At 36.4% G+C, this 15361-nt stretch overlaps 1 protein-coding gene, 2 long non-coding RNA genes and 1 pseudogene across 3 annotated transcripts; 3 read left to right on the top strand and 1 right to left on the bottom strand.

Annotated features, from left to right (window-relative positions):
* Positions 1-521: 521 nt before the first annotated feature.
* Positions 522-1319, top strand: LOC103948279. The gene has a single exon (XM_009359290.3). The coding sequence runs from the start codon at positions 654-656 to the stop codon at positions 1149-1151; it is 498 nt and encodes a 165-aa protein (XP_009357565.1). The 5' UTR covers positions 522-653; the 3' UTR covers positions 1152-1319.
* Positions 1320-1996: 677 nt separating this feature from the next.
* LOC103948117 lies at positions 1997-8314 on the top strand (annotated as a pseudogene).
* Positions 8315-9252: 938 nt separating this feature from the next.
* LOC125480345 lies at positions 9253-9864 on the bottom strand. Its single transcript, XR_007260755.1, has 2 exons — positions 9604-9864; positions 9253-9525 (listed from the first exon to the last, which is right to left on the bottom strand). It is a non-coding gene; the product is annotated as an uncharacterized LOC125480345 (long non-coding RNA).
* Positions 9865-11048: 1184 nt separating this feature from the next.
* On the top strand, positions 11049-13355 carry LOC125480349. The gene is made up of 2 exons (XR_007260759.1): positions 11049-11800; positions 12601-13355. It is a non-coding gene; the product is annotated as an uncharacterized LOC125480349 (long non-coding RNA).
* The last annotated feature ends 2006 nt before the right edge of the window (positions 13356-15361 follow it).

The following is a 15361-nucleotide window of genomic DNA, read 5'->3' as shown; positions in this document are numbered from 1 at the left end:
TTATAAAAAAAAAAAGAGTGTTGTTATACTTCTCATATTACCAATTGGTTTTATACTGGAACCTTGACTTGCTTTACACATTATAGCCAATTGCATTTGGTTTTATAGTAAAACCTCAAATTTCTTAACACATTGCAGCCAATTGCATAACATAAGCACTATATATAATCAAATAGAACCTTAACTTTCTTCACACATTTCAATCAATTGCATAACATAAGTACCGTATATAGTCAACTAAACCTAATTCTAATAAGCAAGAAATCAATACTCTAATTCCAATGGGCTTAACCTAAAATTCAAACAACAGAATAAAACTAAATACTATTCTTTTCCCACACAGGTTTCACTGATTTGGGCAGTGCACCGTGCACGCAGGACCTGTCCTCTGGACGATTGGTGTCTTTGGGAGCTGCAACACAAATTCCTAAAAGAAATTATGGGGGGAAAGAGTTCTATAAAAGAATTAATATCTTTATTTTTATGATCACGATACCTTAATATTTTATATTTATTATTTGTATAAAAAAATTAATATAGAATGTTGATTAATTTAATCGTGACGGGAAGGGCATGTAATAGGAGCGCAGACAATCTGCCTCCCTCTCCCAGAATCCTAACCCAGATCAACATCCAGTTCCTTCAGGTTCGCCATGGAGAAAGGTCCTAGATACAGAGCCTACGCGGAACTCAGAAAATCGCGGCTAAGGAGGAAGTACATGATCCCAGAAGAGCTCGAAGAACTCGAATCGAAATCGACCCCATTGAAGAAACAAGTCAAATTTAAGACCCATCTGACCAATTCGCGTAAAGGGTCTTCCGTTCTCGCTCAATCGGTGCCTAGTTTCTCAGCCGTGTTGCGAAAAGAGAACCGCAATCCGCCGTCCAGGCTTCCGTCGATGCAGGAGATGACCATGCCGGCAAAGAGTTTGGCGAAAGCAGCGTACGGGATATTGTCGAATTCGAGAGGGAGTAAGTCGGTGAGCGCGGGGGAGAAGAGGTACAACAATTGCGGAGGGGTCATGGCGAGGAAGAGCAACGCGAGTATGGAGGAATTGAAGGGTTTGTCGTCAATGGCAATGGTGGAAGGGAATGCCAATGGCAATGGCAGAGCAATGCCAAGGACTCTTTTGGGATACAGACAGTTCTGAAAGTTTGGTTCTTTTGGGGTTTTTTTTTTCCTCTATTCATTCCTTCTTTACTGAATATTTGTTTGATGTTTTATTGCCTGGGAATTTGATTACCACTTATAATTCTTTTGTTTTTTTATTTGTTCGGAATGTAACTGGTAAATGATAAGGTTTGATGACTTGTTTCAACTCCTGGATGCGTTCTTTTCCCCTTTGATTTGGATGTTAGTGCAAATACTCTGTGCCATGGTTGTGCTGGTGCGTGCTGGTGCTTGATAGGGAAAATATAAGTACGAAGGAGGTCAAGGTAGGCGCTGGTGATGGGGAAGAAGGTGGAATGGGGCAGAAAGGTAAGGGTGACGGATCCCATATATATATATATATATATTTTTTTTTTTATATTTTATATTTAATTAATTTTTAATTCATAATGGACTGTATTTCAAATCACGTCAGTATTTAACAGATAAATTAACAGAAAAACTGACAGAAGTATAATATTGTAGCAAATTCATAAGATGATATATGACATTTAACTTTTATTCATAGTTGAGATAGTTTTGTATATACCCTAAATTAATTTAGATTATCACTTATAAAAATAGTAATTTAAATTTGCCAACAGGAAGCCGTGATTACTTTTTTAATAATATTAGGAATATTAAATTTTTAAATAAAATAATATTTTATTAATAAAAAATAATTACGTTAATCAATTTAATTCATTCATCAACCGCAACATCTTAATTAGATCTACCAATAGAATCATCCTTGCTTTTTGAACCGATAAACAACAAAACAATTGGTCAGTTATCAGAATAGTGCAACTTTTGAACAAGTTGCAAGCACTTACTAGAGGTTGATGGCACTGAGACTAAAACCCGGTTGTATGAGATGAACTCTTCTGGTCAACAATCAAAACTGAAAAGTCTTGCTACCACCCATTCATTACTCTTGTTAATACTCAGTACAAAAACCAATGATGTTACGATGAATCACCCAAAAACGAAAAGCATGAATACGGTTCTTTTGATTTTCTCCATTTTAACCCTGCCCAGCTTTCTCACCAATACGGAAGCAGTATACCTTTACCACGTCTGCCCAAACACCACCACCTTCGCCCCAAACTCCACCTTCCAGTCCAACCTCAACCGCCTCCTCTCCAACCTCTCGTCCAACGCCAACCGCTCCACCGGCTTCTACAACACCACCGTCCAAACCCAAAACAACGCCGTCTACGGCCTCTTCCTCTGCCGCGGCGACGTTGTGGGCACCGACGCTTGCGAAACCTGTGTCGCCACCGCAACCGCCGAGGCCCCACAACGCTGCCCGGTAGAAAAAGAGGTGGTCATCTGGTACGACGACTGCATGCTACGCTACTCCAACGAGTCTTTCTTTTCCAGGGCGGACGACAAGCCTGTTGTGTACATGTGGAACAAGCAGAATGCAAGTAGTATAGTGGACCAAAACCGGTTCAACGAGGTACTGGCAGCTACGGTCACCGAGGTGGCCGCTCAGACTTCCAATAGCAGTCACAAGTTTGCGACGAAAGAAACGAATGTTTCAGGTTTCCTTACGCTGTACGGATTTGGGCAGTGCACGCAGGACCTGTCCTCTGGAGATTGCAATTGGTGTCTTCTGGGAGCTGCAACACAAATTCCTAGAAGTAGTGCTGGGGGACGAGTTCTAAAACCCAGTTGCAATCTTAGGTTTGAAGTTTACCCCTTCTACGACCAAAACGCAAGGTCATTACCTGAGCCTGCACCAGGGCCGCCGCCGCCTCCTCCTCTCCCTCCTTCGCCTAAAGGTAAAGTGACCAATTCTTCAAATCAAATAATTTTCAAAGTTGACAACTTTAAACTTAAGCAAATATAAATAGGTTAGCAATTTTATTCGAGCGACAGTCTAGTCTGATACAAAAAAAGGATTTCAAAATTGAATGTTAAGGGTATAACCGTGACTGACGCTTCTGCTTATAAGCATTTTTGCTTGAAATGCTTTCATTAGAACTCTAATTAGTGCTTCTAGGTATGTACTTCTTCGAAAAGTGCTTCTATTATGTAGTTAAGTTTTTCTCCCAAATGTTGTCGGAAAAGCGAAGTGTCACAAAACGTTTCTAACCTTTTAAGAAGCCCAATCAAGTGATTATTGTATTATCAGATTAGTTTGTTAGGTAATTGATAGCTATTATGGACTTTGTAACAGGGGAATATGGTGTTGTGCTGTGGCTGCTGATTTTACTAATTTCTCAATATTTTTTTGCTTATTTTGCAGGAAAAAGTAAAATCCCAACTAGTACAATTGTTGCCATTGTTGCACCAATATCTGTATCTGTGCTACTTTTTGTTGTGGGTTACTGCTGCATAACCAGGAGAGCAAGAAAGAAGTACAACACAGCAGCAACAAACGAACCAAGCAGTAGAAAAATATATCCTTCTCCACTACTCCTCTTGTTTATTCTCATTGATTCTCCTTTCATTTATTCCTCGTCTATTAACATTGTGCTTTTATGGCTTGGTTGGTTGTGCAGGTGAGAATGACATTACTACTGTCGAGTCTTTGCAATTTGATTTTGCTACCATCCAAGCAGCCACGAGCAACTTCTCCAACGATCACAAGTTAGGCGAAGGTGGTTTCGGTCAAGTTTACAAGGTATGTTAATCAGTATATGACATGAGTGCTCCTTCAGGTCTACAAAGTTCCAACTTTTATGCATGCAAAATCTGAATAATTTTGGAGCCTCATAAGCCGTCCATGAATGCCATGAGTGGACATTCCGTTGTTTGATTGAAGTTTTCTCGTAGGGTACACTTTCAAACGGTCAAGAAGTAGCTGTGAAGAGGCTATCAAGGAACTCTAGCCAAGGCACAAAAGAGTTTAAGAACGAGATGGTATTGGTAGCCAAGCTTCAACACCGAAATTTGGTTAGGCTATTGGGATTTTGCTTGGAAGGTGAAGAAAAGATTCTTGTTTATGAATATGTGCTCAACAAAAGCCTCGACTGTTTCCTATTTGGTTTGTACACCCAAACATCTGATAGTCTTTCCCTATTGCAATAGCAATTTGTCGATGATAACTTGATTTTGATGATTTGCAGACCCTGAGAAACAGGGGCAATTGGATTGGTCAAGACGTTACAAGATTATTTCAGGAATTGCTCGAGGAATCATGTACCTACATGAAGATTCCCGACTTAGAATTATACATCGTGATCTCAAAGCTAGCAATATATTGTTAGATGGGGAGATGCATCCAAAAATATCTGATTTTGGCATGGCCAGGATATTTGGGGTTGATCAAACTCAAGCAAGCACAAATAGAATTGTCGGAACATAGTAAGTTATCTATTTCATTCTTTTCTCACGACCACTTTTGTTTTGCAATTATCTAATTGAATCTAAAATGTTTTCGCGTTACATCTTTGTTATAATTTCTATACTGATGGTTATGCTCCTTTTAGTGGTTATATGTCTCCGAGTATGCAATGCACGGACATTTTTCTGTCAAGTCCGATTTGTATAGTTTCGGTGTTTTAGTGCTAGAAATCATCAGTGGCAAGAAGAACAGTTACTTCTTTCAGACCGATGCAGCTGAGGACCTCATGAGCCATGTAAACTTAAAATGAAAAGTGTAGTGTTCTGTTATCCTACATTGACATAGCATCATGAATTAAACTTTTGAATTTTATGCAGGCTTGGAAGTTATGGAGAGATGGGGCACCTTTGGAATTGTTGGATCCATGTCTGAGAGACTCTTATTCAAGGACTGAAGTAATCAGATGCATCCACATCGGCTTACTTTGTGTTCAGGAAGATCCAGTTGACAGGCCGACAATGCAATCGGTAGTTCTCATGCTCAATAGCTATGCTGTTACTCTACCATTACCTCAACAACCGGCATTTTTCCTCCAAAGTAGAGCAATGGGAAACATGTCAGAGGCAACACTGGACTCTGCTCAATCTATCAGCAAGTCATCTCTGTCTGTTTATGAAGGATCTATCACTGAAGTATACCCTCGATAGTGTTGAGAGTTTTTTAGTCAAGTTTAATTAAGTTTTTTAATTAAATAATGGTGACTGGCTATGTAGAGACATAGTCAAGCTCAAGTCCTAGTTTGTAGGAGTCGTGGTTGAGCATGTTCACCACGATTAGGTTTGCTTCCGTTGCTTAGGGATGAGATCTCCACAAAATCAGCATATGATTGTGTGAGTGAAGTTGTTATTTATTTTCAGTCTTTCCTTTTAAAAACTGTCACCTTCCTTTGAAATTAATGAGAAGAACAGTTCAATATTTTACGTGAGTTTCATTCTTAAGAGCATTGCTAGGGTTCTTGAGGAGTTCTTGGTTTAATAAAACCAATAGATAGTGTGAATAGATAAGTTGTTACTGTTACATATTGTAATATCTTCTTATATATACAATCATCTCTAGACAATAACAAAATTTACCGACATGGTATCAACTGTCCTTAAAAAGATGAACGTTCTGCACATACAAGTTTTAGGAGAAATTACTGTTTGTTTACATGATAATAAATCGCATAAAATTCTGCAGTTGCTCGGACTCTTCATATATGTTTATATTTATTTGTTAGAAAACATGAAACTTGAATTTCGTTTCCTATGATGATCAACCATTGTTAGGATAAAAAACATTAAAGACGAAAATTATATATGCTAAAACTCAGTTTCCTAACACTATTCATTAAAAGTGAAATCCCCAGAATGCCCCAAAATTGCTCTTGGTTGTCCGGGTTTTCCACTTTTTGGCCAGTGAAATGGCGACATTGCCCTCGGTGGCCACGCGTCTATCATCGCTGATCCTTCTCCTTCAATTTCTTCGTTGTTTTTTCTTTCCGTTCGCTTCTCTCTCCATCCTCAGCTCCTGCAAATTGTCGAACGTTTTTTCTCTTCCACGCCGGTGTTGTTCTTGGTGTCCACCCTTTGCAACTTTCTCCATCCGATTTTTCACCTTCATTTTTCTTTCGGAAAACTACTCGATTCGTGAAAGGTGGAGGGGCTACAGATTTCTGCCTTTTTCAATTCGATTGAAATCCGTTTTTTGCTTGCGTAGTCTAACGTGTTCGGGTGATTTTTGCTCAGCGTACGTGATTTCGTTTTTTAGGTGGTTCTCAATTGGATTCCACAGTAAAACCCAGAAACTTAAAGGTATGAAAATTTCAATTTTTTTGGATTCTTAATTTATTTTCAATGTTAATTTCTGATTTATTTTCAGTATTGATTCCTGAATAAATTATTATTTTTTATAAGCCCACTTAGAATCTAATCTGGGTTTTGCTTCAATTCCATAGTAAAAACCTTGAAACTTAAACGCACAATCTACATGTCCTTAGAAACTACTTGAGCAGCCGCGATCTCAGGTAATTTACTCTTTTGTGTGTATTGGGTTGGTGAGTTATTGATAAAATCTGAAATGACTTGAAGATTTGATTTGGGTTTTGCATGTTTGTAGTTTTTAAAAATATGGTTTGTTTTGGGACTGGAATTTGGATTATACATGATTTTAAAAATTTTCATATATATAGGATTTGAGTTTAATTCAGGAAAATTATTATCTATGCTGTATATTTCCAAACTCAGTTATTGGTTGAATATACTCATTGGTTGAACCTCAAAGTAAAAGACTGCTCCAAGGCAAGGGAGAAGTGTCGCTTCATCAGTATTGGGAAGCTTTCTTGAAATAACTGTGTCAATGACCCTGAGTTGGTCTGTTTTGGTTTTGGTTATTTTTTTTCAATTGGTTTGGGATTTTTTTAATGTTTGGAGTTCTTTTGCTGTAATATTGTTTTCAATTCATCTGGAATTCAGTTATGTTATGGGTTGCCATGTTTCTGCATTTAATTTGATGTTTGGATGCTTATATTACAGTTGTCATCGATTTTCTTAAAGAATTAATCCAAGTGATGATGCCATTTCTGATATCTATTTAAATGTTAACACTTTACAGATTTTCAGTTTCTACACAATGAGATGATGCGACTGTTCGAAGTGCTTTATCATTAAGGTGAGTGATTTTTGTCTTTTGCTTTTAGCCTTTTGTGATGTAGAAAGTTTAGTCATTTGTTTACTGACTTATTAATTGGTGAGAAGATGAAACATTTTGCTGCTGGTTGCTAACAAATTAATACAATCTCACAAAAGAGTTTTCTTTTTTTTTCTTTGTTTGCTTTAATTATGTATCATTTTTTATATAAAAAAAAAATTCGTATATAGTTTTGGAAATTTTTATTTGGTTAGAGAAAGGGGAAGAATATAGGAAGAGGAGAATTACATGCTTTAATAAAAATGCTGCATTCTTATTTGTGTAACTGGTTAAAGGGTTGAAAAAGGAGTTGAGTGATGTTGTTTGTGTCTTCATAGTTTCGTCAAGATTTGAAAAACAGTGAAAAGATATTAAACTTATGGATGGAAGTAAAGCAAACAAAATTTTAACAAAAAGTGCGACTGGGATGAGAGGGTATTGTCAGAGTTCATTATGGTAAAATATTGTCGTGCATGACAGTATTAAATAATCAGTTTGATAAACTAAAATGGTGTGATTAAATAAGATTATCTGTTGGGTGTACCTATATATGCTTAATAAATTGTTAATGAGTTTTCACTTTCATGTTATTATTTACTCCGATGATTTTGTTTCACTTTTGGATGTTTAAAATTGTCATGCTCTGTGTATTTGAGATTGTTTTTTTTTTTTTTAATTTAAATTCTATTTCTATGTATGGTCTAGTAACTTATGGGTCCCTAATTATTTGACTTAATTTTATTTCCACTTTTAAAAGCTTTTCCTGTAATTTTATGTAATAAAAGTTTTCCACATTCACCAGGTTTATCTTCGACTTCAGGTACTTTGTTCCATTAACAACTTAAAGTCAGCTGCAACCACACGGTTTGGTTATGATTGGGTAAAATAAGCTGATTATCTGCATATTTCATGAAGATATCAATAGGGGCTATCTACCCAATCTTTTGTGTGTAAATAGTATGTAAATACACATCAAATATTATCTTTTATATGTAAATAATACTATATACAAAAAATTTCCTACGATTAAGGACAATTAGGAGTTCAATTTGTAAAAGATGTGAATATTAGAACAATGGCAATAGAACTGCCAATCCATATGGTTGTAAATGGATTTCTATATGTATGTAAATAGTATTGCATATCGTGTGTATTTAGAATTTTCTGCATGTTTTATACAATTTTAAAATCCGCAGCATCGCGCATGCACTATTGCTAGTGTAATATGCATTTTGAATTTCTTCAACATCTTGATTTTCCACATAACGTGATTGGCACGGTTTAGTGAGTCCTTTAGTCTATAATAACCGAGTTAAACATTTCAGTACTCACTATTGCAACGATCATTTTCAAGCATCTTCCTCAAATTGTACGTACTACTTTTTCATGTATTATTTACAACATATAGACGTACATAGAACAAAAAACAAAGATTGTGTTCTTTTATGCAAATTTGTAATTATTTTAGTACACTATAAATTTATTATGTGACACAAAAATTTTAAGGGGTAGGTAATCAGGGAAGATTCAACTTAGACCAAGTAAATAGAGAAGATTCAACCTAGACCCACAAATGAGGAATATTTTCCAAGATTTTGAAGACTAAAGAAGTGTCGAAAGCATTAATTGAAGGTGTTCAATAGCAGAAGTTGATTACGTCAATTGATCAAGACAATTTCGGCCCCCTTAGACCCAAGTTCAAGAGTAGTAACCTTGTAAAAAGAAAGGAAAAAAAAAAAATCAAAGGTGTAATTGTTGAATATTTGAGGAGTGTAAAAAAAAAAAAAAAGGCAAGAACTGTTTGGCTAAAATTTCCAATCGACTCAACTCTTAGGACAAAACTTGTCTGCCTGTTCAAACCCTCTTGACAATTCATGGCTACATTTCAATCATGAACAGAACACTTTGAAAAACCAAAAGAAGAAGAAGAAGGCGACAACGAAGAAACTATCAAACACGGGTTAATGGTTTATCAGGTAACCTAAACCTTTCTTATGGACACAAGGTACATACAAGGTGGGCTAAATCAAAAGATAATATTAAGGAGACTAAATTTTTAAATTAAAACACGTGTCACTAATAAAAAATAAATACGTTAATTAACATAATTTAATTATCAACAATTATGTTATTTGGTTTTAAAAAATTAGCTTAAAAATTTGGTGTCCCCAAAATCACCTTTGTTTTTTTTCACCATTTCACCACTAAACAATTCGTCAGTGGACAGAATAGTGCAACTTTTGAACAACTTGCAAGCGCTCACTAGAGGTTGATGGCACTGAGGCTAAAACCCCGTTGTATGAGAGGAACTCTTCTGGTCAACACTTAAAACTGAAAAGTCTTGCTGCCACCCCTGCATTGCTCTTAATAATCAGTACAGAAACTTATGATGTTACGATGAATCACCAAAAAATGAAAAGCATGAGACTACCCTTCTTTTGATTTTCTCCATTTTTACTCTGCCCAGCTTTCTGACCAATACGGAAGCAGATTATCTCTACCACGTCTGTCCAAACACCACTACCTTCACCCGAAACTCCACCTTCCAGTCCAACGTCAACCGCCTCCTCTCCACCCTCTCCTCCAACGCCAACCGCTCCACTGGCTTCTACAACGCCACAGTCCAAACCCCAAACAACGCCGTCTATGGCCTCTTCCTCTGCTGCGGCGACTTCGTGGGCACCGACTCTTATAGGCAACGTACGTAAAGTCTTTAATTGAGTTAGCTTATACAAAAATATCTCAAACAAATTAATGTTGGTATATAGAAATTTATAATCAATATATCACTACATTCTTAATTAGCATGAAATTATAATTGCAGGCTTGGAAATTATGGAATGAAGGGAAAGTGTTGGAGTTGATGGATCCGTTGTTGAAAGGCTCATGCAGTCCAAATGAATTCCTGAGATACGTTCATATTGGATTATTGTGTGTTCAAGAAGATGCAAACAACAGGCCAACCATGTCATCAGTTGTTCTTTTGTTGAAAAGTGAAACCATTAGTCTTTCTAAACCTGAGCGACCAGCCTTCTTTACAGGGAGATGTATTGATCATCATGACCAAGTAGCAGTAAGTGCTCACAATTGCTCGGTCAATGGCTTGACGATTTCTAATGTTGTGGCCCGTTGAGCAAGAGATGAGGAAATTTATCATTGGAATCCATTAACTGAACTTAGAGACGATTAATTGTATATGGAATGCGTAAACCCAATCTCAAATTACTGTAAAGAACTTGCTTTACATACGACGAGTTTGGATGCCAATGAAACATATATTCACACGTTTTTAGCACTCGTCACTCAATATTCTGGTTGAATGCAAGTTTCTTGCTAGAATCAGAGTTTTCAGTGAAAACAAAATTACATGTAATTTTCATTATTTTGCAATTGTAGTCCACCGTATATTTAGCTACCAATCTTAATTCTCTTAGTTTAATTAAATAAATTATATAATACAGTTTACAAACATCTCTTTTTTCTTATACTTTTTTCACATAGCTTCTTGTACATATATGTTTCAAGTTCGGTTTTTTTTTTAATTTTAACACACATTTATTTAATAACGAAAAAAAAACTTAACACATTCTGTGAAATTTTTTTAAGCTAATTGACACTGTTTAACATATACATTGTCAAGTTTCTTTGTTTCAAAAATTCAAATCTTTAGTAAGGGAAGAAACAGAAATTTTATTTATCCTAGATCAACAGAACAAGTCTCATCAGCAGCAAATCAACAGATTTTATGTAATTATATTAGAGTGCTGTTAAACCCACCTATGTGAAATCTCGTTCCTGGATTTCACTATTATAATCTACGTATTTGTATTATTGAGATTTTATATTATTTTCAAGAATTTATATTAATTTATTTGAATTTAGATTTCAATTAAACTAGTTACGAAGAGTGAAGTTTGGAAAATTATTTTTTTTACTCGTTGACCTTTTGAGGTCATAAGTAACGTTTTCGAATCGGTCTTGAAGCCACGTGAGCATAGGCGAAAGCTGTTTATGAGTCCGAATTATAGCGGTATAGTTATGGACGTTTGAAGTGGTGATACTATAGATTTTAAGATTTAATTATCTCCCACTTTGTGGGTAAGAGGCCCAGATCAATATGGGGTTAAGGGGACCATCGGAAATGAAAAAAAAAAAAAAAAAAAAAGAGGGGAAACAACGAATGAGGAGGAAAAGGAAAAGAAAAAGGGAAAAAGAAACAAAAAAAAGGAAGAAACCTCCCTTCCCGTCTGTGCACCCGCGCCCCCATCTGAGCAAATTTCGGCGATTTTCGTCATCTTTTCCGTTGAACCACTACCATACAACACCTGCAATTTCTTCTACAACATCCCTTCTACTATTTCCACCCAAGATTGTGGGTTTTTAGGTCAAAAATCGTGAAGAACTGTGCGAGGAAACCGGAGGTGTTTGACGGCGATTCCACCGTTCCGGTGAGTTTCACCACCCACCACCACCCTTAGTCAACTTCCCTTGGACCCAGAAACAAGACCCGATAGGTTGTAGGGGTGTTGGAACACCAAGGAAGTCGAATTGAAGAACACCCACCTTAGGATTCCGGCGGTTCGTGGCCAGTTTGGGGTGTTTTTCGGCCAAATTGGCCTTAGCAGCAGGTATAAAGTTTACTCTACTCATTGAGATCTTCATTCTTGTAAATTTTGGTAATTTTTGGAAATAGTTAGATTTTTCCGGCGAGTCGGGGTGGCCGACCGCCACACACGGCGGCGAGTGCGGTGGCGCATAGCCATGGGGCCGTCGATGTCACTTTTAGGCTAAATTTGATGCCTTGAGCTCAGTTTTGGTAATTGTATGACATAGGTTGATGATTGAAACCTAAATTCTCTACGATACGTTAATTGGTAAAACCGTAAAAGTGTGAATCAACGATCCGACCATTGGATCATCACCAAACTTTAACATATGTGATATGGTTATTATCTTGATTTCTTATATTGGTATCATTTGTGAATATGAATTGGTCTTATAATTATGATTTCTATTGAAATGTGACCTTTATATATTTAGCCATAGACATATGATAATTAACTATGATTTGGCTTGTGTAATGATGATGTTTGTGATATATATGTGTTTAATTAATTTTTTAATAATGTGAATGATAATTATGATGAATGTTATGACAATTATGAGATCTAAATATTGTTTGATAATTATTTGGATATGCTTGCCAACTGAGTACCTATTTGAACTTGGTGCTATTCCTAGCATGAGGTGGAAATGGAAGTCAGGAGATGAGTTATGTACTTTATTAGCTTTTTAGTAGAAATAGTAATTAAGGAAATTCCTTGGGTTGTGCTCCATCTGACTAGATGTTGGTTGATATGTGGAATCTATAACATGTATGCGTATAATTATGTATAATGTGTGATGATGAGATTGCACCATGTATTAGTGGTTCATGGATGGTCCTGCTTGGTATATCCGCAATGGGGGACCATATGTATTCAAAGGTGATCATGCTTGGTATATCCGCGATGGGTGATCATTGCCTGCACGATGAGTTTATGCCCTATGGTCCTACTTGGTATATCCGCGATGGGGGACTATACGCATTCTAGAGGTGATGATGATTAGTTGTACATGGTATATTTTTAGGCGATCATATTTGGTTTGGTTCCGTTGAGTGGTTTGGAACCCGAGGTTGTTGAATTTCATGGAGTGGCCTAAAATCCTTTGTTTGGAGAAGTAGGCGTGGCCTAACCGTGTCACTCTAGCCTTAGTTATATATATATATATATATATATTTTTTTTTTTTGTGACAATGGTTTCGGGAGTCTTGTGAATTGAGTTAGAAAAGATGTTGGACGTCTGAGTGATTCCTTCGGGATTTCTATGATTCGATTATGATTTCATAAGGTATGAATTTAGAAGATATGAGAATGACTGTTTTACTTTGATCAAATTAATTAATTAATGTGGCTAGAGGATGGTTTTGTGTTAGTCGGCTCTTAAATATGATGTGCGTTGTGAATTGCGATATCATGATGAGACATGATTTATATGTTGGATGGGAGAGATATCATGTTTTCATGGGGATTGGTTATGTAGCCGAGTCTCCGAATTACATGTTGTCAGGTTATATTGAATGATTGAGGAATACTTTGCTTTTCTGCTTGAACTTAGTGGAATAAACGTTTGATTTTGTGATAGTGAACTATGAATGGCTTGATTCCGATTGAGGGTACGTAGGCAGTCTAACGAGGAGGTTAGATGCAGGCATAAGGCAAACGAAAAATTTCTTTGCAATTTGATTCTCAAATTGTGATTGCCATATTCTTGAGACGGGGTATGCGAGATATACGAGTATTTGGGTGACGTCACGTGTCGATCCTGGACATATGTTGGGATCGAGGCGTGACAACCCCATTGACCTATTTCCCCACCCACTTGTTAATGAAAATTTTAATGACATATTTATCTTTTTATCAAAAGACTTTTAAACCCCTATGTGGTCCTATGTAGCAATCAACGCTACTATTTTTGTAACGGCCATGATTGAGTGGATTTGATGGTACGGTTGGCGAAATAAGAGAGGGGGAAAAGAGAGAACGGGGTGACTTGCCACTAACAAGTAATCACCTCCCATCGTCCTCGACGACACCGATCTGCAAAAGTGGATATTGGTAAGGGTCGAATTTGAGGCAGGTGTGAGGGGTTTGGGCGTCATCTGGGGCTGGATTTGACAAGATGCACTCAAGCTTAAGAAAGGTAGCATCAAAACACCAGCACATGATTTTCCCTAAAATGCTTCCATCTTTCCAACACCAAGAAGCTCACAACCTCATTGAAAGTCATTGGTGGGTTGTTTTGAATCCAAAGTTTCAGAGAACAACAACCTGCATAAAAAATGCAAACCACCAACTAGACCACAATAGCCGGACCCCGACCCACCATCCAAATCCAAAGTTTCATTGAAAGTCATGTGTTGGTGCGGCTAGAGTATAATGAAGGTGCGGCGATGTGATTAAGGATGGAGATTGAGGTTTTTTAAAATAAAATAAAAATATTAAAGGTTATTTTATGAATAATAGTTGGTGGGAAAATAGTATTTTAATTTTTAAAATTTTTATGGTGGGGGAAATAATAGTGTGGGTGGAAAAATAAGATAATGAGATGGGTCTAGTAGCACTCTTATGCTATTGTTGAAAATTCATGTTTAAAAGTATGGTACCCTTTTGGCACTTACGTCTCCATCGTATGGTATATTATAATATAAAAATACTTAATTCTTTTGAAATTTTACACAATTTCTTAATTTCTTTAGCGAATTTGACTGAGATAAAAACATATCTAGTGAGATACTTTTCCACACGGAAAATTAAAGTTGTTTGACTTTAGACTCTTCGACAAAGACTATCTGCCATGACTTTTCAGATTTCAAAGTTTAAATTATTTTTTCCAACATTGCAATATTTATTTTTCACCGATATGAATTTGGCAAATAATATGTATGTTGCTTTCTTAGGCGAATGTTCGCGGTTATTTTCAAGTACAAACTTGCAATGACATAATTAATATGGCGTTATTGATTGCGTATGACCCTTAACAACTTTAAAATCTTTATATATATATATATATATATATATATATTTGATTGTGTATTTGTATTGACCCTTATAAAAAGTTATGGCAAACTAAATCATAACTTTCTCTTTCTAATTTTGTTTTCTTTTAACATTCATGCCTTTATTTTCTCTCTTCTTGTATGCGACTCTATTATGTGAACCAAATGCTCGATAAAATGCCTCAATTAACAAACATTGGCAGTCTTCAACATTGCTCGATAGTTTCCTACTGCTGCCCTCGACAAGCCTCTACTGGTCATAGTAGTTGTTGACATACGTTCGCGTAAGCTATTGGCAAATGTCAGCAGGAATCGGCAAGTACCCACTAGGTGACCGACGAAATGGTCCATTGATTTTTTATTTTTATTTTTGTTGAAATTAAGGCACCATTATTTGAAAATTTTGACTTCACCACTGCAAACACGTATATAATACGAACATCTTGAAATAACTTATCACATGATGGATATGAGGGTAGTGTAGCGGTCCCATTAAGTGGGGCTACATATCTCAATTGCCCAAACGTAACATTCAATGAGCCATGATGACAAGATAAATTACTACAAAGAAAGATATTGTAGCGATTTT

This window comes from the organism of the source record quoted next, unplaced genomic scaffold, assembly GCF_019419815.1.
Source record: "Pyrus x bretschneideri cultivar Hongxiangsu unplaced genomic scaffold, Pyrus_bretschneideri_v1 Contig33, whole genome shotgun sequence".
Taxonomy (NCBI): Eukaryota; Viridiplantae; Streptophyta; class Magnoliopsida; order Rosales; family Rosaceae; genus Pyrus; species Pyrus x bretschneideri.
This window is presented reverse-complemented; position numbering and strand designations above follow the sequence as displayed.